This window comes from Podarcis muralis, chromosome 6, assembly GCF_964188315.1.
Source record: "Podarcis muralis chromosome 6, rPodMur119.hap1.1, whole genome shotgun sequence".
NCBI classification, from domain to species: Eukaryota; Metazoa; Chordata; class Lepidosauria; order Squamata; family Lacertidae; genus Podarcis; species Podarcis muralis.
The window spans coordinates 43059074-43081953 of record NC_135660.1 but is presented as its reverse complement, the minus strand read 5'-3'; the positions used below and the strand labels follow the sequence as shown (position 1 = coordinate 43081953).

The window sequence follows — 22880 nt, the reverse complement described above, 5'->3', positions numbered from 1 at the left end:
TTTCAGTGTCAAGACTTGAGCTTGGTGAATTTTGCAATATACAGTATGTCATGAGACAAACTCAGGCCATGTGTTATTTGGGGACACTTCCCACTATTGGACCGCAGATGTCTGGCCAGCATGAGAGGGCAAAGCAAAATGCCTAAGATGGGAGGCTGTAACATTTTGCAGAATCCCATGGGGATGCTTGCTGAACCCAAGGTTTCTATGAAAAATGCTGCCCCAAGTGGTACTATACGAACAGAGCCTTCCAAAAGCTCTTTTTGTCTGAAACTGTAACAGGGAGCTAAGGACATGTTGCAAGGCACTTTTGGGTGTGGGGTGTGGATATGGAGGCATTTCAATCTGAAAGCACTTCTAAAGGTGGTATAAACTACATTCCCATTTGTAAGGGGATCTGTTAGTGCAAATGAGCTCTCAAGTCTGCAGATGCATCCACAGGAGCTCTCCACCCTTTATTCTGACATGAGATCTGTAGCACTTATAACTGCTACATTTACTTACTCACCCACTCATTCTCTTTTGTGTCTGAGACACGACTTCTCCATCAGCACCTCACCTACCTTCCAGGCTGGGGAAGGATAACATCAAAATGTGCTGGCAGATGGGGACTGTTCAACCTCTTCTGCTTAGACTTGACCCTGAGCCCTCTCATTTATGAACAAAATGATTTCCAAAGGGGTGCCCGTATCACTCTGCAGCAACAAACACTAGAGTCTCTCCCCTGTAAGAACTATATTGTGTCGTCACCTTTCATAGACTTCATCAGATGCATGGAGTAGTCTGAAAAGTTTAGTAGGCCTATACACAAACTGATTCAGATAAAAGCAATCAAAAAACAAACACGCATTAAAATCTAGCCACAAGGAAGAAAAAATGCAAGAGGTGTTCTATCCAGAGTGCAGAGGGAGTTCAGAATTCAGTTTCAGCCAGTGTCATCACAAAATGAAATCTGAATGGAAAGGGGCAATCAACAATTGTAAAAGCAGTCAGTGATCAAAATAATTGTTGAATTCTGTTCACTCTTTTTGTATGAGAACTGGCAAGACCTTTCTTGTATCAGAGACTGTGGGGTTAGAGGCAGATGAAACAGAGAAGCAGTTTGCCATTTCCTCCAGATATAGGACGAGACAGCTTTAGAATCTTATTTTGGAGGCTACCTATGTGTCTGCCATTGTGTCAAGGTATTCTGGGGCAAGAGCAAACCCTAACTATATGTTCCACTGTAGCTGGTTTAACCACAGAAATAACTACATGTGTGGGTAGATTACTCATTCCACTACTTGTTCAAGTAGTAGACCATTTGTGTGAGTGGTTATTTCTGCAGTAATGTCTGTCCTGGTTCGAGCAATTCAATCATTCTGCTGCCACCCATTTTCCATAAAGATCACCTTTCAACTCCACACATCATAGAAAGGTTGAATGGCTAGTTTTAAGGAAGCCAAGACTCTTCACGTTCAACTCACTGTACCCTCATCCTGGAAAAGCTTTTCTGTTTGCAACACTACAAAGAGACATTTTGACTCTAAACAATGCCCTTGGGAAGAGGCTCTTGTATCTCTTGCTACTACCCAAGCTCCTTCCAAGTGGCACAAGCATCATCTTACTAGGGTGAAGGCTGCAGTTTGACTGCTGAATACACAAGGTCATCTGGCAGGGGGGAATAGAATTTAGTTTGCCAGCAGCTCTCCTGTTTTGTCATAATACCCTTCCTGAAATAGTATTCTAACCATACTGCTAGCACTAGGAAATCAGCAGCACAACCAAGATTAAAAAGGCAGAACAAAATGAGATGACCTGGAAATTCTCCACTGGGTTGCTGTTGTTTTTTACCCAAACCCGGTCTTCCATTATTCAAGTTGGGTTGAGAACAGAGGCCATAAGAAGTATTGTAGCCCTTTCAAGTCCAGCAAATTTAGGAATGAATTATCAGAGGCAAGAACCTATTTCAACAGCGGCAGTGCACTAGAACTGACATGAATTTAAATTTACAAATTAGATGTATCAGAAGCTAATTTTGATGCTGATGAGTTAACACATTCATCTCTCTCTTTTCCAGAAGTTTAGACAAAACAGAAGTGGCTAACCTTTTCAGGTCTAACAGCTGCATCACCAAGCAGGCCTCTATTTCATTGCATGCACATGTATTAGAATAAAGTGGGGAACCTTTTTCAGCCCGAGGCCCAGATCCACAGTTAACACGCTTTCCATGGGTCATTTTGCATTTCTGGCAGGTGGATGGGGCCACTCACCTGTGATCTCACAGTGCTAAGATCTGAGAAAAGCCCCTGTTGCTGGCTTTTACCATCAAGGAGCAAGCAGCCTTTGAGTATTTAGACAACAAATCTCCACACCTGATGTCATATGACTTCAGGTGACTAACAGATGGGAATGATTTGTCCACCTACTGATTAAAGCAAACTTGTGCATGATCTTAACCCAGTATATCATCTATGCACGATCATCTACACTGGTAGAAAAAAAACATGCCCAAGGCAGGCTTAATGATGTTGCCAAAATTTGATAGAAATGCACAGTTACGTTTGGGCATTGTTCGCAGATGTTGTTTGGGTCTCAACAGCCAAATGCTTTGTTTCAATCAACTGCAAACAGCATGCCAACAAAAGTCAGAAACTGGAATGTTCCAGAGCCAATATAGAATTGTGGTACCACTAAGAAATGACTTGGTGCTTAATTTTAACCAGAACTGAATTCGCAAAGGTAATTCCAAGATGGTGTTGCCCAAAATTATTAATTAAAATGAAGCTAGGATTCTCAAAATACTAACAAAAACCTGTGAGTCACAGAAAACTACACAAATGCTTATTCCTGCCACTGCCCACCCTCCAGCCTTAGTTCTCCATTTTGATACATTCCAATTTGTTTTTTAAAAGTCACACTGTTGCTTATGCCTATGATTCGCTAATAATATAGGGACAGAAAGCATACATGGTGAGTAGCATAGAAGAATCAGGAGGTGGTCTACTGCTTTTATGAACTCACAGCTAAAAGTTTATTAATAAAGAATCAACAAGTGTTCCTGGACCATTTACAAATGAACCAGAGTGAAAAGAACTTGGAGGTGTAGCCATAACAGGATTCTTGGTACAAGGTTACGTTTTAAAAAGTTAACGCTGGACAGCACATTGCTTATAATGCTCCCTGTGCCAGCTGGAGGCACGCATGCCTTTCGCTACAGCAGGGGTGGCAATGATAGCGGTGGTAGCGAGGCTGAAAAAAAAGCTTTGCCCTCTTTTCTTCTGGTGACTCTGAATTAGCCCACACACACTTTAAAGGTTCCAATAAAGAGATACAATTTCTTTACCTTTCCTGGCTCTGAGACCCTGGAAGTTTTTTGTTGTCCGGGTTGTCGTAAGGTTAAGTTCAGAGGATAAACTGACATGCTAGCTATGGGAAAAAGCCAGTTTTCTCAAATAAAGCCACAACGGTGCAAAAGAGACCCCTCTGGGGCTTTTATTTGGGAAAACAAACAGAAATGGCACCAAGCCCTTCTGCTTTACGGGCCAATTTAACTATCAAACCAACTCTCTCCCTCCCAGAGGCAAAGAAGGGAGAGAGACACGGCAATATGACAATGGCAAGAAACATTCAGGGGAGAAAGGACAAAGCAAGCTGTCTGTCTCCTTGTCTTTCTTGTTCAGGGTTCTTTTTCTTAGCACACGTGTGTTCTTGTAAAAACGATTAGATTGCAATTTGTATAACATGGTGACCCCCAAATTCAGACGTTTAACCCCTTTTCTCTGCAAAGAATGTGAAGAATGTCTCAAAGATGGGGGGAATTCGCTCAAATTGGGGGGGCAGTAAGGAAAACCGGCGGGGAGTTGTGTGGGAATAAGCCACTGTATAGCTTCTTTTTGAACAGACAGCACTTTGGAGGTCTCCTTCGGCCGTCAGACAAAAAAAAAAAAAAAAAGGAAAAAGAAAAAGAAAAATGGAGATTCCAAATCAAAACAAAGCCATCTGTTTAAATGAGCCAGCCCAAAGGGTTGGGGGGGGGAGTGCTGTGTGTGTGTCCCCATCCCACATGTAGGTGCTCTTGTTTTTTATAGCTTCTGTTGATTCTCTTGCCACCTAGAGGAAAATAAAGATGGTCTTATGACTCATGAGCATGAAACTGATCAGAGACAGAAATCTTCTGGAGGATTTTGTTACAGGTATTGCAAGGTGCTGTTTGAGCACACGAAGGGTCAGAACAGAAGTCAGGAGTACAAGGTAGATTGAAGGGTAGGTGCTGTTGCTTTAACTGTATAAGAACTTCAAATGCAGCAAAAGAGGGCTAAGAACTAAGAAAGTTCAAGTCTACCTAGAACTGATTGTAACCATGGTCCTATGCACATTGACTTTTAAATAAGCTTCACAGAAAATCCACCCAACTTACTTCTAAATAAAGGTGGTTGGGACTGAGATATAACTTGGACTAAAAAGCAAGACACCATGAGAGTTATAAGGTATGGATAAAACCTCTGGTAAGTCCCAGCAAATGAGGTTCTGGGTAGGGCTTTCAGTAACCAAATTATTAGATTCAGGTAGGTAGCTGTGCTGGTCTGACGCAGTCCAAATAAAAAAAAATAAAAAAAATCCAGTAGCACACAAAAGCTTATACCCACAACAAACTTAGTTGGTCTCTAAGGTGCTAACGGACAATTTTTATTTTATTTATTTTTATTTCAAATTATTAGAGTTTGACTCTGTCCATAAGGCATATTTACACAATCCCCGCCCCCTAAAATGCAAAACACAGACACTAAAGATCTACAAAGTGTATTAACCTCTACAAAGTGTACCCAACACTGAGGTCAGACAAGCCCCTCAAGATATACCTGGAGAAAAGTCTTACTTGTTCAACTCCTCTTGACTTGGGTATCAATCAGATAAACCCATATGCTGTCCCTCTTAACAGTCAAATATATTAAGCTTCAGAGGGTGAAAGCGCATTCTGGTTACATGTCAGCACAGAGACAAAAAGGCTTACTTTTAAATTGTGATCTTTTAAAGAGACTGTGCTTCCAAAAGTGAACATCTAAATTCTGATCAAGATTCTTTAGCCAGGAATGTTAATATTGGAAACAACAAAAAATATTTCAGTCTAAAGCTTTGAAAAAAGTGTATGTCTTACACCCCTTTTGAAGAGACAGCAAGAAGGTAGCTTTCCTCACATCTTCTGGGAGAAGGTTTCATAGTTTTGGAGCAGTCCCTATAAAAGGCCTGCTCTGACTAGTTAAAGCTTATTTATTTGGTTATATTTCACTAGTTTTATATACCACTTGATTGTAAGAAAACCTTAAAGTAGTTTACAAGAAGAATAAAACAACAAAATTATCAGTAAAAAGAGTTAAAAACTGCTATTTGAATTTAAAATAAAAATAAAAATAAAGTATAAGCTCAAAGCCAGAATAAACACATGCCAGCATTCCACATGTCTGGATAGGCTTGCCTGAAAAGAAATATTTTTTGCAGACACTGATAAGGTGCCTGCCTGATGTTACTAGGCAGGGAAGCTATGTCATCTACAAGGGAAGCTCCATGTAGACTGCACTATAGCTATCCAGCTTGGAACTACAGTGGCATGGATCAGCATAGCAAAGTCTGACATTTCTATAAGAGGGAGGAGGGAAAACTTCCTTATGACCAGAATATAGTAGGAGAGCCTCCTGGCAACACCTCCAACCTGTTTCTTAAGAAGCAGTGGTAGGTCCAGGAGTATTCCCAATATTCTTTAATAAAGGTCTCTGTGATTTATCTTAATTGGGGAATCACAGGCAGGCTAATCTCCTCCACATCCTTGCCATTCCATATCAGCATGAATATATATTGATCTCACTGAACAACTACAGGTAACTTGGTATGATCTGAATCAATAGTAGGAATGGGGAACATGGGACTATTCAGATGTTGTTGTACTACAGCTTTCATCATCCCTAAACTACTGACCATGCTGACCAATGCTGATGGCATTTAGAATCCAACAATATCAGGAGGGTCTTATGTTTTCAATCCCTGCTCAATAAAATTGTGGAAAAGGTCTTCATTTTATGGATGCAATGTGTTGTATTCCTCCAGAATCTTCAAGTGAAGCAGATACTAAACCATTTGTTGGTGCACCAAAGATCCCTAAAAGACTACACAAAGTTTGAAAAGTCAGTGTTATGGGTGAAAAAAATGTAAGAAGGGACATACACACTCCCTGCAACATTAGCCTGGATAATAAGAATAAGGGATATAGCTTATATACAATTAAACAAACAAATGTAATGGGTCAGAAGAGGCAGGCAACGGGATAACTTTGTTGTGAAATTGAGTTTATTCATCTTTCACTGGAATAAGTGTAATGTGCAATTAATTTGTATACAGTATTAGGTGAAATATAAATTGAACAGCACCAATCCAACAAATTCGCACATGTCAGAATGTGTGATGCTTAGCGTGGCATTTACACAGGGCTCTCCTCTTTCACTTTACAGTAATATCTTTGACTAGCATTTCAAATCTCAAGTCACTTATTTTAAAATCCCTATTATGAATGAAGCAGTAGGTATTATAGTGAATGTTAATCAAATTAATCCAATTAATCTGGAATGAAGGAGACTGAAAGTACAGGAGAGAATTGTTGAAACAATGTAATTTACAGCAGAGTTGTGAAGTATATTCATTATGTTAAGCATCTCAGGAATTTAATGAAATGTTATGCATATTATTTTACTGACAAGAAGAAGTGGGGAAAGAAACAACAAACACTGATCACTCTTTCTCTCACACACACTTTCTCTCACACACACTTTTAAACTGTACCCAAAAGGACATCAAAAGGGCCCTACCTAAGCACTTGAAGGGGTAAGAAAAAAGGCACCAGAGAGGAAAGGAACAGAAAACCCAACTGGATGAGAAGTGAAGGTCTGTGGCTTTTGCTTCACATGTGCTCCCTACCCCTCCTCCCTTTCTTCTTCTTCCTTGGCAAAGATAAATGAAGAAGAAGAAGAAAAAAGCCACAATCTTTGTCCATCCGCCCACCGCTATTACCTAAGGGGGAAGGGACTTTTCCAAATAACCCAAAACCACATGTGCTCAGACACAATAGCTCAAAAGGCAGGCTAGGTAACGGACCAACCCACTTTGTACTGCTAACAAGGGGAACCTAATTACAGGAAGAGGTTAAAGAGGGGCAGATAAAAGGGATACAAAATTTCAACATCTGTTGCTATAAAGGGATAAGAAGTGGGGAAAGGCAAAGGTGTCAGTTTGGTGTCAGAGATGGCATGAAGCCAATTTCAAAGAGTTAAAAAGATCGAGAACTGAAGAGGAAAAATTAGAGGGTTCCTTAAAAAAAGCTGTCACAAGTACTTTAAAAAAAAAAGATTATTTAGAAGAGGGAAGAATGTTTGGAAATAGTACAGCTAATTATGACCAGTGTTCACAGGGTCTCTGCAGAGCTGTGGGATCAAGGAGCATGTTAGAGCGCAAGAAAAGTCTCATTGGATCAGGTGAATGGTCCATCCAGCCCAGGACTCAACAGTAGCCAGTTCAGTTATTCACTCGAAGAAGAAAAGCAGGTGTATGCAAGTGTATGCACATGCATATACACACATGTTCACACACTCATTATCCATGCCCTTCTTTTCACCTCCACCTTCTGCTTAAAGACATCTTGCAGAGGGTGCATTGTCATCAATACTGCCATTCATGACTTTGTCAGATTATTGTTTGTTTGTGTGCATTATTATATCCAGTGACAGCGGGATTCAGGAACCAACTGTGAATAGCATCAAAAGTGTTATTTACTGTTTTAAATAACACTAGAAGGAGAAAGTACCCGAAGTTTGTCCAACAGTTTTAAAGCACAAGCAAGCTTTATTTCCCTGTTCCCTATTGGCCACCAATCATCATGCAGGCATCTCCTTGAGCCTTTTGAAAAATACCAATCTTCTTTATTTACTTTCCTCCAGAATGCATTTTGTGTACCTGACACATATTTCCCTCCTTGGGGACAGTAACCAGGACTTTTATAGTACTGAGGCCACAATAAAAAAGTTTAGAACAGTTCTGTTGCAATACTGGGTATTTATAGCAAGCTGCTGATTTTACCTAGGCCAAACAAACAGCTATCTAAACATAACACCCAGATTTTTCTGGACAATATCCCTATTTTGCTTTCCTGTAGAGCAGATAAGAGAAAGTGGACCCAGAACAAGTGACAATGGCAAACATCTTACACAGAGTCCAGCGTACTACCACTGCAGCATAGTCCCAAAAGTGGTGAGCTGCATGGGTAAATAGAAACATTCAGAAGCAGCATCTGTTTCCCATCCCCCTGAGGGTGGGAGCCCTCCAAGCTCCACTAAGATTCTGTGCTATGTTTGGTGTCCAAGCAGCATGGCATAGCTTTTCACACATCCCAAGTGTTAGAAACACAGGGTCAGGAAAAAAAGCAAAGGTCATCCCATCACCAACCAAGTAAAGTCACAAACAGAAACCACACCTTTGGTGTAATTCTGTGGCATGTTCCAACTTCTTGAGCCAATGCACCAGAAAGAGAGGCACCCAAACATCTTTCTGGGAAAACAACACCCAAATGGACCACCATAGTTCAGCTAAAAGATGAGCAGCAAAAGGGCTTTGGAAAGAAACAACTACTAAGGTAGCAGAATCCATTTGGCCACAGTCAAGCCAACATTAGATTAGAGGGGAAAGAGAGGGGTCAGCCTGGAATGTGCCTGCTTCCTTGGTCTCAGTTCTGGGATCTTTAGTAAAGCTCTGCAGCTGGATCACAATGATCAGCAATACAACAGTGTCCTGTGGCCCCATGAGGGCAAAGGAGAGAGACTTGAATACGAAATAGAGAATGTGCTACTGCACAGACATATGTTTATCTACCTAGAACTGCCAAAGCAGAAAAAGGAGGTACAAGGGACTTGTCAGCAAGAGTGGGGAAAAGATATAGGGAGAGGTATGTGACAAAGAGATGTGCAGCTGAATGGGCAAGAAGGTTACAGAATATTGATAGGAGCAGCAGAGGAAGGAAAGAGAAAACATGACACTTGAAAGATTAAAATTGTGAAGAAGCACAAGGCTGTTTGGAGAGGGAGGGAGGAAAGAAGCAGGGGGGGGGAGGGAGGTCCAGTATTGAGGTGGCAAATGAGCCAGGAGCAGGAGGGCTATAAATAATAAAGAAAATATTCAAACACTTAAGCTATACAAAATGAGTTGGGAGGGGGAATCTATCAATTGTTTGCTTACTACATATAGCATTCCAGAGTGCAAGTAAGCCAGGCATGTCCAAAGTCTGTTTCGGGGGCCTAACCTGGCCCACTGTAGCAGTTTATTTCCTGGGGTAAAATCCTTAAAAAAGCTCAACAACTTTGGTCAGCCGCATGTTCACTTCATCAGATCTGGCCCTCTTGGAAAAAAGTTTGGACACCCCTGAAGTAAGTTACAGAAGTATTTATGGACTTTCAGGTATTCAGCAGTGACTCTTTTGGACAGTGTGAGGGCTAGCTACACTGGTGGGTCCAGAAGAGAACACAAACTCACAAAAAATAACCCTTGGCTGGAAAAAGCAATGCAGTAACAGAACAAAAATTAAAATACCAGTAGGGAGAAACACTGCTGGTCCTTCTCCTCCATAATTGCCCAAATTTCACCAACTACCACTTCTCGTGAGAAGTTGCCCAACCAACTACAGTCTTCTGATTAACCTGTATATGTGAGAGACCCAAATTGTGTAGACTTTTGCTCCTCCCTCCATGTGCGGCCTGAGATGGGCAGCCCAGTGGCACAGTGCATTCCACTAAAAACAAGTGAAAAGGGAGGAATCCGTGACACTCAGCAGCCACTGTAGGTAGTTTCCCATTGGTTGGATGGTTCCAGGCTTTAGCTCTGCCTGTCAGTCAGGCTTTTGCCTTATTGAAAGATCAAACTCCATCCTGCCTGTTCATTACCTTAATCCTATTTTCTACATAGCTTTATTATCTCTAGAGGCTTCCTTGGGAAAGGCAGAAAAGGTGACACAGCCACTCCTCACTTGCTCCTCGGTGCTGCTTCTATTTGAGGTAAGCCAGGAGAAGTTCATGGGCAAGGAGGATGGGGACAGAAAAAGCCAAAGCAGCCCTCATTCTTCCTGTAGTCTAAGCACAGGAACCACATTACACGTAATTCACCAAGCACAGAGACTGTTAATCAGCAAACCCACATTGCTATTTTATTGAACAACATAACAACAAATCTTATTATCAGCACTGCTCTGGCAGACTGGAAGAATTGCAAAAGGGGTTAAATCTAGCAAGGCAGGACACAAATTTACAGATGGTGAAATGAGGCAAAGAGGCAATGAGGCAAAAACACCATGCCCAAACTTATAGAGTGAGTTGTTTGTGTCAGATCCTCCCAGGTCCATCTAACTGTTTATTAAATACATTCTTTACTCTGTATCTTATCAATTGTGACCTGAATGTGGAAGTAATCACTGTGAAAGTAGTTCCCACCTGGGAGTTTTTCTTCTGAAGGGCGACAACCTTATAAATAAAGAACAGTGTTTAGACTATAGCAGTGAGGATGCCAATACCCATGTATACCAGTGAGTTCTGTTCAGAAGCTACAGTTAGTTCAAAATACAGCTATACTTGTATTAACTGGGACCCAAAATACAGAACATACCATGTCAGTATTTAAAGAGCTGTGCGGTCTATTATTATTATTATTATTATTATTATTATTATTATTATTAATTATTCACTTCATTTATATACTGCTTTATATTTTAAAGAAAAAAATCTCAAAGCCTTTTACAACCTGCACTAAAACATCAAATAAAACAATCCAGAATAAAACATTACAGAAGAAAGTCCAAAGCAACATAGTTAACAGGAAACTAAAATATTATCTTAAATATTTCAAAATAAAACATTATGAAGGGGGTTGAACTACAGAATGCACATTCAGTGTAGCAAAGATAACAACAACAAAATCTTAAGCATTTCAAAAGAAAATATTACTAAAGGAAGTCAGATATAAATTGCATGCTTCAAAGAGCATAATTAGCAAGAGAATAAAATATTATCATAAGCATAGTCTACCAGTCCTTTTCCAAACACAATTTGAAGTGCTGGTTTTAACCTAACTGGCTTGAGACCAGGGTATCTACCTGGACCTGCCTGGACATAAACATCGGTCTCTGAGGTCCTGATTCAAATTCTCCCACCTGAAATAAGTAAGATGCTGTTGACCAGAGATAGGGCCTTTTCACTTGTGGCTTTCATCGATTCCAGTGCCATATTTGTTTGCAGTGCCAGGTGAAATCCTTTTTTTATTTGCCTTGGCCTTATATTACGTTTGAATTTTATTGCTGTAAATGAGTGGTGGAGTTCTGGAATTCTCACTGGTTTCAAAGGCTAAATGATTACCAATTAAAAAAATGAATCCAGGAATAGATAATCTAATCTCTAGCAAGAAGGAAAATGCAAGGCTAAAGTCAATTGTCCTACCTTGTCAATAAAACACAAAAAGAAATGGGCATAAGTTGCTAGAAGACAGATGAGAATCAAAATTTGGAAACAAGCCCAAATTACTTTTTTAAAAAACAAAACTCTGTTCAATAGAAGAATTTGCATAGACAAAGTATGAAAATATATGCATTGGTGTGTGTGTGTGTGCAAAGAAGTATACAAACATCTCTGATGCAAGATTTTGGTCCAGAGATCAATGACTAAGCTGAACTAGATGACTTCAAGTCTTGGCTACTTCTGAGTTAATGGTACACATTAATTTTCAACTACAGTCAGGTCTTAGAAAGTTTTCACAAGTATTCATCCCACAGGCAGATTTTTCTATTCACTGCCACAACTGTAAGAGAGTCTTACCTCCCCAAGTCCCAGATTCTCAAAGGTGAGGTATGTCCACAGCAAGCTGTTCCAGTCACAAATGAACTGTCAATCAAGAAAGAAAAAACAAAACATTATTAGCCATCCTCTTTGTACCATTACTAAATATTTGTGTGACCACAAGCAGATGAAATACACAGAGGCCAGATGCCGAAACATTTGAGAGATGTAATGCATGAACTTCCATGCCCTGAAACCACAGCAGTAAAAAGCAAAGTGCACAAGCTGGAATAGAGTCTCCAATGGGGCTGCGGTTCAAGTCAAGGCATTGGACCAGGAAACATGGAAAGGTGTTCTTTTAACACGAGCTCTAGTGCAACTCTAAACATTATTCAAGTTTATAGTCTCAAGATAGTAATATAACCAGAAAAACTAAATGCCTCCCATCATGACAATGCCAGTATAAACAGATGCTTCCCAGCTCCCTAAGCCGTTTTCTTTAAATTAAGGAAGGGAAGAGCATTTTTCTGCAAAATCTATTTCAAGACAAACCATCCTACACCTACATACATAATGAACTGGCTCACATGACGTGCTAAGCCAAACCTTTGCTTTGCAAGACTGCACAAACATGTGGACTCCCAGAGAGTTGCACTCAGTCACTAGGTTCCTCCTGTCCTTTTTGCTGCCTTGCTGCATATCATACAAACAAGAACTTGTGGTTCAGTTCTCTCCTCACTAACTGCGAGCTGAAACCAAGAGCACATATTGGCTAAAACTGATGGTTAGTGAGGAGAGAGTGTAGCCACAAGCTCCAGTTCAGACAACATGCTAAGCCAAAGCTTTGGATACCTGCTTAGAGCAACTCAGCAACAATCGGGACCAGGGAGGAACAAAGGGGCTGCAACTGCCTCTTAAGAGCCCACAACTCTGTGTGGTCTTGCTAAGCCAATGTTTGGCTGAGCACATCGTGTGAACCAATGTAATACCTTTCTCCAATTTGCTGCACTGTTAGTGCTGATCCATGTTGCCTATGTAGGAAAATTACTGCAGCACACAGTCAGAATTATTACATTAAAAGCTCTTAGAGCTCCTTAGGCAGGTTGAACGAAGTACAAAGCTAAAGGTATCAGTGCAACTGCAGTCATAACGGCTGCTTCATCCCCCATTTTTGTAGTGTAGTAAGTGTCCAACTGCCCTTTTCAGTTGGACATCCGGATCAGAAGATTGTCTCTTGGAGTGGCTTCATAAACATATTTACAGTAATCACACACAAACAAACACAAAAGCAGCAACTCCCTAGTCTCACCCCAAGTCCCATAGCTTCTTGCTGAAATCCTGCAACTTTTCAGACTGAACGTGTCCTGGTTCTTTTGTTGCTGTTCTGCTTCCCACTCCACCCTGCTTTTCTTCTGTTGCACTATAGTGTGAGAGCGCCCTTTAGAAGGGCAATTAATGTGGCAACATCAAGGAAATTCTGCAGAACAATAAATAATGAGCATGGTCTAACACTATGACATACTGCAGAATACACTTGGCAAAAAACAACAACAACAGTCGAGAGGGCCCTGAGATCGCTGCACTACGCTTTGAAGAAAAGAGAATCGCTGTTCTTCCTTTCCATGGCATCTAGCTTACAGGTGTTAGATCTTCTTGAAAACCAACAATGTTGCTGTTGACGCTTCAGGATTTGTGGGCAAGGAATTCAAGGACTCTCTGGTTGGTTGGTTGGTGGGTGGGTGGGTGGGTGGGTGGGTGGGTTGGCTGGCTTCCTTCCTTCTTTCCTTCCTTCCTTCCTTCCTTCCTTCCTTCCTTCCTTCCTTCCTTCCTTCCTTCAATGTGACAACCAGAGTTAGTTTTTTCTTAGCTAATTCCCTGGACTGTGGCACAGAACAGCCTAGAACCCTATAAATGTGATATTAGTTTCTCTGACACTATCTGGTCTTGGTTTTATGCTGCTGAGAAACCCTTCTTTTCACACATATATATCATAAACATAATAAAGTTTATGGACTTGATGTCATCCTTCGCTGGCTTAGATGGCATATACTGCCTCATTGGATGTCCTCCTTGGAATGGCACCACTTGTTCGTCAATTCTAATGTTTTCACATGGCACAAAGCATTGTGGGAGAGTGTTGGTAAACATCCCACAGGTTTTGCATGGGGGAAGCCTGTCTCTCACACTGGTTGCTCCGCATTGAAGCTGATCATCAAATCCCAGGCCTTAACTGACTTTTGAAGAAGGCCAGTGACATATTGGTCTGGAAGTGTTGAGGGCAACCCTTAACAGCACATTTCACATAGAACTTTTTGTGAATAGAGGAAAGTGGCCATCTCAAGGTCCTTGACTGAGAGCTGTCATTAAGTCTGCCACTTGTCAAAGTAAGAGTCCTAGGTGCTTGCAAACATATGCAGATCCATCTGGGGGCTCGGTAACCCCAAAAGCAATCAGTAAACTTTGTACGAAATGATAGTGTGATTAAAAAAATAAACTGTTTTGCTGGGTCAGAAGAAATGTTTCAGCTGCAGAAAAATGCTTTTAAAAAAATCAGGTTTGTACAAGGTTCTTGTAAACATGTGGAGTACTATTGATCCCCAATGTCATTTGTGGTAATGGTAAGGAAAGTGAATGATTCACCCAATATGAAAATAGTCAAAATAATGGGTGGTATTCAACTATATTTTACTCAGAATAGACGCATTGAAATTCATGAACATGTCTATGTTACGTCCATTGATTTCAAGAGTAAAATTTGATGACTATCATTCAATTTTCCCCACTCTATATGTGCTTTTCTCACACAAAATGGACAGAATAGGTTCTGAGGTAAGTAGCTGTTGACATGACAAGTAACTAATGAATCAAGAGCATCTGACAAGGCTGCTTTCACCCCATCGCCTTACAAGCATAGTTCTTCATTTTCTCTGTCATTCCAACAGAGATAAATTTGTAACCGCCAACCATAAGAGTAAAGCCATAGATTTTTAACTAAACTGAGGAGAACCCTAAAATATCACATGGCAATTAATTGCTCACCAGGAATAAGGAGTTGTGGAATACAAAAAAAAGTGTTATTGTGCTTGGCCCCACTGTTGATGGAGGGTTAAAAGCCAGAAGAAAGTGATTGATTTCTGTCTATCAACCAGCTAGCAGGTTCCCTTGAGGTCCAACTGAAGGTCCAAGTTGCTGACCTGATGCCCATGATAAGAATCTGCTCCACTCCTCACAGGCTATCAAAGGTGAGATGTCAGAACACTGACAAGCTCTTAATATGGAAACGTGAAATATAAATATTTTGAAATAAAAAAAATTAAGGATAGAGCATGATATCAACTGACACACATTTCAAAGTCAGCAAGCAATCTTCAGCAGCCCAGAGCTACAAAGTGAGGTGCTGGGTTTTTGTCTCTTTCCCCCCTTTACCATAAGCCATTAGTAAATAGTAACGCCAATTACTGTGGTCAGAAACATAATAGCAGCTTGGAAATCACTGAAGTGGGCAATTGGGTTTTAAAGGTTTTTGCTCCCTCTCCCCCTTGCTCTGTCTATACAGGCATACAGATTTTTCAGAAGAAGTATGCAGCACCCCTCCAGAGACTGCACAGGTCTAAATTAGCACCAAGGTATGCCAATAAGAAAGGAGAAGTGGGTGGAGATCACCAGCACTAATCCCCGCCACTCTGCTGGTACAGCCTCCAAGCCAGTCTGTGGTAGAGATTAGAAATTTCTCGGCAGTTGACTTCCACATTGCTCCTTAGCTTTGCACCACTTCCCTCTAGCTAAACAGATCCTGACCCACTAATGTACCCTGCCAACCTAGTGCAGAAAAGGGTCTGTAGGAAATCTCATAATTGGAATGTTTCTATCGTTGAGGTTAAAGAGACTGGTGCCATTTCATGCACATTCAATTCTAAAATTATGGCTTTGTTACTATTTTTTGAGAGCATAAAGGGGCTATCCACATTTTCAACTTTCTAGCTACTTTAAATGAATTCAAATCTCCATGGCCTGATGAGCTGCATCCAAGGGTACTAAAGGAGCTTTTGGGTGCAATTTCAGAGCCTTTGTCTATGATCTTTGAGAATGCTTGAAGAACAGGTGAGGTCCCTACAGACTGGAGACAGGAAAATGTTATCCCCATCTTCAAAAAGGGGGGAAAGGAAGACCCAGGTAACTACTGACTGGTGAGCTTGACATCAATACCAGGGAAGGTCTTAGAGCAGACAATTAAACAGTTTGTGTGTGAACACTTGGGAAAAGATGTTGTGATTACTAAGACCCAGCATGGGTTTTTCAAAAACAAGTCATGCCAGACGAATATAATTTCTTTTTCTTTTCCTTTTGTACAATTACAAGCTTAGTGGATCAGGGGAATGCTATGGATGCAGTGTATCTCAATTTCAGTCAGGCTTTTGAAAAATTCCCCCTGGTATTTCTGTGGAGAAGCTGGTAAAATATGGACTAGACTAGGTAACTGTTAGGTGGATTTGTAGCTCGCTGGCTGGCCAAACCCAAAGATTGCTCACTAACATTTCCTTGGCATCCTGGAAAAAAGTAGCAAGTGAGGTGACACAGGGTTCTGTCCGGGGCCCGTTGTTGTACAACGTCTTTATAAGAGACTTGGATGAAGGAATTGAGTGAATGCTCAACACACCTGCAGATAACACCAAAACTAACAAAATGAATTTCAAGAGAGACAAATGTCAGGTTGAACACTTAGGCAGGCTGCACAAACATAAGATGGGGAACACCTGGCTTGCCAGTGGTAAACGTGAGCATATTACACCGTCCTGGCCTGACTGCACTGGCTGCCAATTAGTTTCTGGGCTGAATTCAAGTTCTGATTTCGACCTATAAAAGCCTTAAATGATTCAAGACTACAATACCTCAAGGGCCGCCTCTCCCCATATGAACCAATACAACTATTACAGCTCTAGAACCTAGATATACAGTGCACTATAGGATAAGCCAGGCCGACAGAAACAGGCAAATTGTTCATTGTTTGCCATAAAAGGAAAATAAAGATTAAAGTTGCCACTTGTATATATTCTCAGCATTGATGTAGATGAACCCCAGACAACCAAAAGCATCCAAAATATAGCACATGCACTGCAGGTATCACACTTTATTTCCAGGTACCAAGACCACCTCCAGGTTGTCAGTTGTTTTAGAACTAAGGCTTAATGTGTTACCCTGTCTCTTGCATCTGCATCCAAATTAACCATGTTTCAGTTCTTTTCCATTTTATCCCATAATTCTACCCATTCTACTCTATTAACCCAACACTTTCCACCAAGTCCTGCCCTGCTCTTTGCATATGGGACTCCAGAATCTGGCTGCATCACACAAGCTTCTATCTCTGTTCTTCTCTCCCGCATATCCCCACACCCTTTAAACTGGATGTTATCATCCCATTTTGGAAATTATTCTATATGAAGGATCATCGAACCAAGAAACAAAGAACCTATTACTTAGCAAGAGCCCAGCAGCTGGGAAATGGGGGGTACGGCAAAGGGGGCTGAGGGCGGTCTCGTTGGGACAAAGAGTCTGGGCGTCAGGGAGGAATGAACCCAAGTGTCATAAAGAAACAAGGGGAGGAACTGAGCGCACAGAGAGAGGAGACCAAAGAGAAGGACACTTTTCCTGAGCCTCTTTCAACCCGAGCTGGGCTAGCCACATAGACCCAAACTGGTGCAGCCTTTGAGTCCGCACCGACACGCTCTGGCAAGGGCGGCCACCAAAGCTGTCAAATCCTTCACCAACTTGCCCATCAATTGCATTCAGCTCTTCCCGACCCACATTGGCATTTTAATTACTGTTGGGTAAACTAATTTGTCCAAATGAAGGCAACTCGGCCTAATAGAATATGCAGGCTCCCTGACCTCTGACAGGCAATGACACAGGATACAAAAGGAGGCAGAGGAAAGCTTTTTTTTAATCAGAGCCTTATTACTCTCTATTACTCCAATTAGTCAAGCTCCAGTGCTCTGAATTGGGGGGGAAATTGCAATTAAATCAATTTTTGATGGTCTGGAAGTGGGTTACCGAACCGCCTGGCCTGTGAATAACTGATATTATAGCAGCAAAGGTCAAAGTCTTTGTCGGCACCTGTGGGCCCCCCGCCTTTCCTGCCTCTTCCTCCTCATTGCTCCTGCGCTCCTGCTAAAGCAAATCATTAGAACATGTCACGTCTTATCGTGGCTGCCACCAGCCCCGCTAACCTAATCAGTTGACATCATTATAGAAGGTAACTCCTGCAGTCTGAATTTAGTGCTAAGGTCACACAAACTTACTGCGTCCCCCCTGCTGGAGGGTGATGGGAGGAGGGGCCCCAACAGTAGCAACATTGTAAAGGGCAGGAGGGAGGTGGACATTGCACAGCGGATGGTCCTAAGCTGAATCTACAAAACGTCATGGAGTATATCCAACTGTACACACATATCCAGAGATGATTGGATGGTGAGAGAATGTTCTTCTCTCCCAGGAAACATCACCCAACAAATTAAACTATCAGCAGTTTAGTTTTAATTGACCAGTTCCAGGTCTCTATATATCACGCATGAGCATGGATGGAAATCAAACAATTAAAAGTCAGCAAGTGGGTCTGACAGAATTCAACAGAACACCCACCCACACCGCACACCGCCGTATTTAACTGGTTATAACAAGCACTGTCTTGAGACCCTGCCAAAATTTAGACCAGTTATAACACATGCAGCAGAAGGAGGTAGCGGTAGAATGGACTGTACCAGTTCAGGCTGTGGGGAGAGGATACCATTTCTGAATTCTCAGCCTTGTAAAAACACACATACAAACGCTGCAACTTAAAAACACATACACACTGCGGAGACAGGTTCTAGCTGAGCCTGGACCCTGCTGGACTACTCGCAAGGAATTTATTTGTTTTTAACAGGGAGAATACAGAAATGTAATCCAAAGACCGTTTCTAAGACAGTCTCCAGCCTGAAGTGGTACAGTCCATTCTACTGCCACCACATTCTCCCAGAAGTGTAGAATCCTCATTGGGATTCAAACTGGGAATGAAACTAGACGTTAGATGGGAATCAGCAAGCAAAAGAAAAGGCGTACATAATTCTCCCTTAGCATCTAATTCTCACCATTCACTTTGCCTTAACTTTTTTATTTGATATTCTTGGTACAGGCTATTTCTGAAATATTTATTTAAAATTATTCATAGCCCACTCTATTTCCAAAAAGGTATTCCAGAGCAATTTCAATAATCGAGACAAGAATGATATTTTAAGGTTTTTAAAAATCTTATTTCGTCCGCCAAGTTTTCCTGGAGACTGAGTCTTAATTTTTATTATCATTTTTTTACACTGTTCAGCTTTATTTGTGATATACTGCTGTGTTTTTGTTTTGTTTTTAACTTATTTTCATCTAGCTTTTATTGAATGTTTTGCTCAATTTTGTATTTAAATTGAATGTTGTATTTTAATTGTTCTATGTAAACTGCTTAAATATTTTAATTACATTAAGCGGCTTTACAAAATAAAAATATAAAAAACACTCAAATAAGAAAACCAAATAAAAATAAACATCAGTGAGAGCAGTAAAATTTCATCGGAACAATGAAACAACAAAACACCAAAAGGTTCGGGTAAAAAAGTAGGTATTTAAAGGTAAAGGGACCCCTGACCATTAGGTCCAGTTGCGGCCGACTCTGGGGTTGCAGCGCTCATCTCGCTTTACTGGCCGAGGGAGCCGGCGTACAGCTTCCGGGTCATGTGGCCAGCATGACTAAGCCGCTTCTGGCAAACCAAAGCAGCGCACGGAAACGCAGTATTTATCTACTTGCACTTTAACGTGCTTTCGAACTGCTAGGTTGGCAGGAGCAGGGACCGAGCAACGGGAGCTCACCCCGTTGCGGGGATTCGAACTGCCAACCTTCTAATCGGCAAGTCCTAGGCTCTGTGGTTTAACCCACAGTGCCACCCACGTTCCTAGTAGGTCTTTAGGTGGCACCAAAAATTCACAATAGTAAGAAACCGGCCTTATTTGGAATGGGAGGGAATTCCATAAGCAGGGTGCTTGTAGTGGAAATGCCCTCTGCCATGTCACCACACGCTGAATCTCAGGTCCTGATATGCCACACCATACCGAGTATATAGGCATGTGGCACTTGCAGACATGCTTCCCCAACAGATCCAGTAGCGACATCCAACTCTGTACATATTTTAACCATTTCACAAAGCAATCACCTTCGAAATGTGAAAAGTCTCCACGGAGCATTTGTACGTGGGAGTGTTTTTTGAGCAGGAGCAGTGGGTTTAAAGCAAGCCTGCAGTGCATATGGAGAGCACACACTTTGCATAAAGAAGGTCCCAGCTCAAACTCGGGTGTCTTCATTTATAAGGATAAGGCAGCAGGTGATGGGAAAGCCCTCTGCCTTAGACAGCAAAGAAACACTGCTTTTGGGAGTAATACTGGGCTAGTTGAACAAATAATTTCACCTGGTATAAGCTTCTTATAAATCAGGAACCAAGACTCACCAGAACAGCAGCTTCCTGTAGGACACAGTTGGCAGGATGAGGGGGTACCTTAGGCAGAAGTGATCAACTTTTTTCTCCAGGACATCTCATTGTGGTGAGTGCACCATGATTGTACAGTTCATACTGGTCCCTGCCAACCATTAGGAAATAGTAGCGACCAGCTTTATCTGAAGCACCACACACACTGGATTAGGGCTATTTGAAATGCTGAAATTAGACTCTCAGCTCCTGAATTAAACCCATATGGAAAAGTGGTTTAAATTTTGCAAACCAGAAAGTGTACAGAATCCAACTCTCTAAACTGCCTTCCCCCATTAAAAAAGTCCTTTGGAATCCAAGTTCATCCAACTTTAAATCCCTACATGTTGATTCTTTAGCCATTATTTTATTTCTGAATATAGAGCCCTTTGATGCCCACTGAATTCTGCCTGCAAAAGCTTTGACGCATCATTTTATATTTGCTTGATCAGCAGATTGTAGATGAACTTACCACATGGCTTATTTTTCCAGCTCTCAAATCTGTCTCATTACATTGTTCTGCACGTTCAATCCATTTCTGTGCAGCTTAGTGCCTAAAAGCATAGTATATTTAAAATACAATATGTAAAACAAATAAATAAAATTAATGTATCAAAACGAACAGCACAGATGAAAGCAAGTGACACCACCCCCCTAAAGAATTGTAAAATAAAATATTAGCTTGCTTTTATAATGCCAGGAAGGGGCTTGGTCTTTGGGCTTGAGATGGAATACCATTCCAAAAAAGAGGTACTACCACCGAGAAGACACTGTTCCTACTAAACATCAACCTGGTTTCTGGGAAGGAAAGTACCTGGAGATATTGATGTGCAGGGAGGTGCATAAAGGAGAAGATAACCTTCTTAGTTAGCCTGGACCCAGACCACTTACGGTTTTAAATATCAATGCCACTGATGCTTTGTTAGGGGGTGGCTCAGGAGGTTTGAGCAGTGGGTTTTTTAAAAAATAAAAAACCTTAAGATTTTCATTTTACATTGCTTCCAGAACTGCTAGACAAGCTGCAAAGCATAATGCTGGTGAGGCCCTAATGACCCACAATTGTAATTTGCTCAAATCCCCAAATTTACATATATAAATATACAGTGGTGCCCCGCAAGACGAATGCCTCGCAAGATGGAAAACCCGCTAGACGAAAGGGTTTTCCGTTTTGGAGGTGCTTCGCAAGATGAATTTCCCTATGGGCTTGCTTCGCAAGACAAAAATGTCTTGCGAGTCTTGCCATTTTTTTTCCTGCTCCCCCCCCCTTTTTCTAAGCCGCTAAGCCGCTAATAGCCTTTAAGCAGCTCAGCCGCTAAGCCTTTAATAGCCGCTAAGCCGCTAAACCGCTAATAGCGCTAATCCGCTTAGCGGGGTTGCTTCGCAAGACGAAAAAACCGCTAGACGAAGAGAATCGCGGAACAGATTCTTTTCGTCTTGCGAGGCACCACTGTAAGTGCATATGCATATTTTATGCAAAAATTGTACCATGGGCTTGTGCCCTGAATCTTTGAAGATAATGCCTCTGCAAGCACCACTTAACATCAACATAAAATGCCCAAGCAACCAGTGCCAGTTAACAGCCACACTGCTCCATTCTGAACCAGCAGGATCTTTTGAGTTGTCTTCAATAGCAGTCTAGAATTCTGCATTTTAACAACGATCCAATCTGTAGCTTGCAAAGGCATCCATTACAGGGATGAACTTTGTTGTGAGTCTAAAACACCACTATGAATTCCTTAGAATCATGATGGGGAGCCTATGGCCTTTCTGATGTGGTTGGACTCCAACTGCCATCATTCCTAAACACGGGCCATGCTGGCTAGGGATGAAGGAAGCTGGAGCCCAGCAATATCTGAAGACCCACAAATTCCCCAGCCCTGGTTAAGAGAAAGGACAAGATACAAATGTGATACATTAATCTTATTACTACCCCAGCTCTGTATCCATGTTGTTCTAGCTCTACCTGGTCTTTCCTCCTTGCTGCCCTGCCTAAGTCTCAACAGCTGCAGTACTGTCCTTTGCCTTCTCTGAAACCCTGCCTCTTCCCTGGCTTTGCTGGTGGCCCCAAATACCAAACAACCGTTCCTACTTGTAGAGAAGCCAATCAAACTCTTTAAAATATACCTGCCAAGTATTTAATGCTAATTTATTACCAAAAAGTAGAAGCGAATAGGAAAGTCCATCATATTAGCAGAGTTATGGACAATTAGCATATTAGCCACTGCTCAAAAAATCTTTACATACACAGATATATGCACTATGATGCTATTTTCATAGATCTCCGCCAGCCTGAGAGTGAATGGCTCTCTGGGTATGCATCATAAATTGTAAACAGAAGAGCTACAGAACAACTTCGCCTGGTCCCTTCAGGTCCTGCAATGGAGACATTTGATGTGCAGAAAGAACAAATCTTGAGCAAGGAGATGTGTATATTTCCAGGATTTACAGTATTCCCCCACCAGCACCAAAGGAGGAAATGGTAGGGACCACTAACGACAGAAGCACAGGAAGATAC

At 41.5% G+C, this 22880-nt stretch overlaps 1 protein-coding gene across 1 annotated transcript in view; it reads right to left on the bottom strand.

Moving 5' to 3' along the window:
• Window positions 1-22880, bottom strand: part of FBXW4 (F-box and WD repeat domain containing 4) — a 73946-nt gene that overhangs the window by 6577 nt on the left and 44489 nt on the right. Inside the window, exon 6 of the mRNA XM_028730500.2 lies at window positions 11871-11936. Within this exon, the coding sequence (XP_028586333.1) occupies window positions 11871-11936 (66 nt within the window). The remainder of the gene's footprint in view (window positions 1-11870; window positions 11937-22880) is intronic.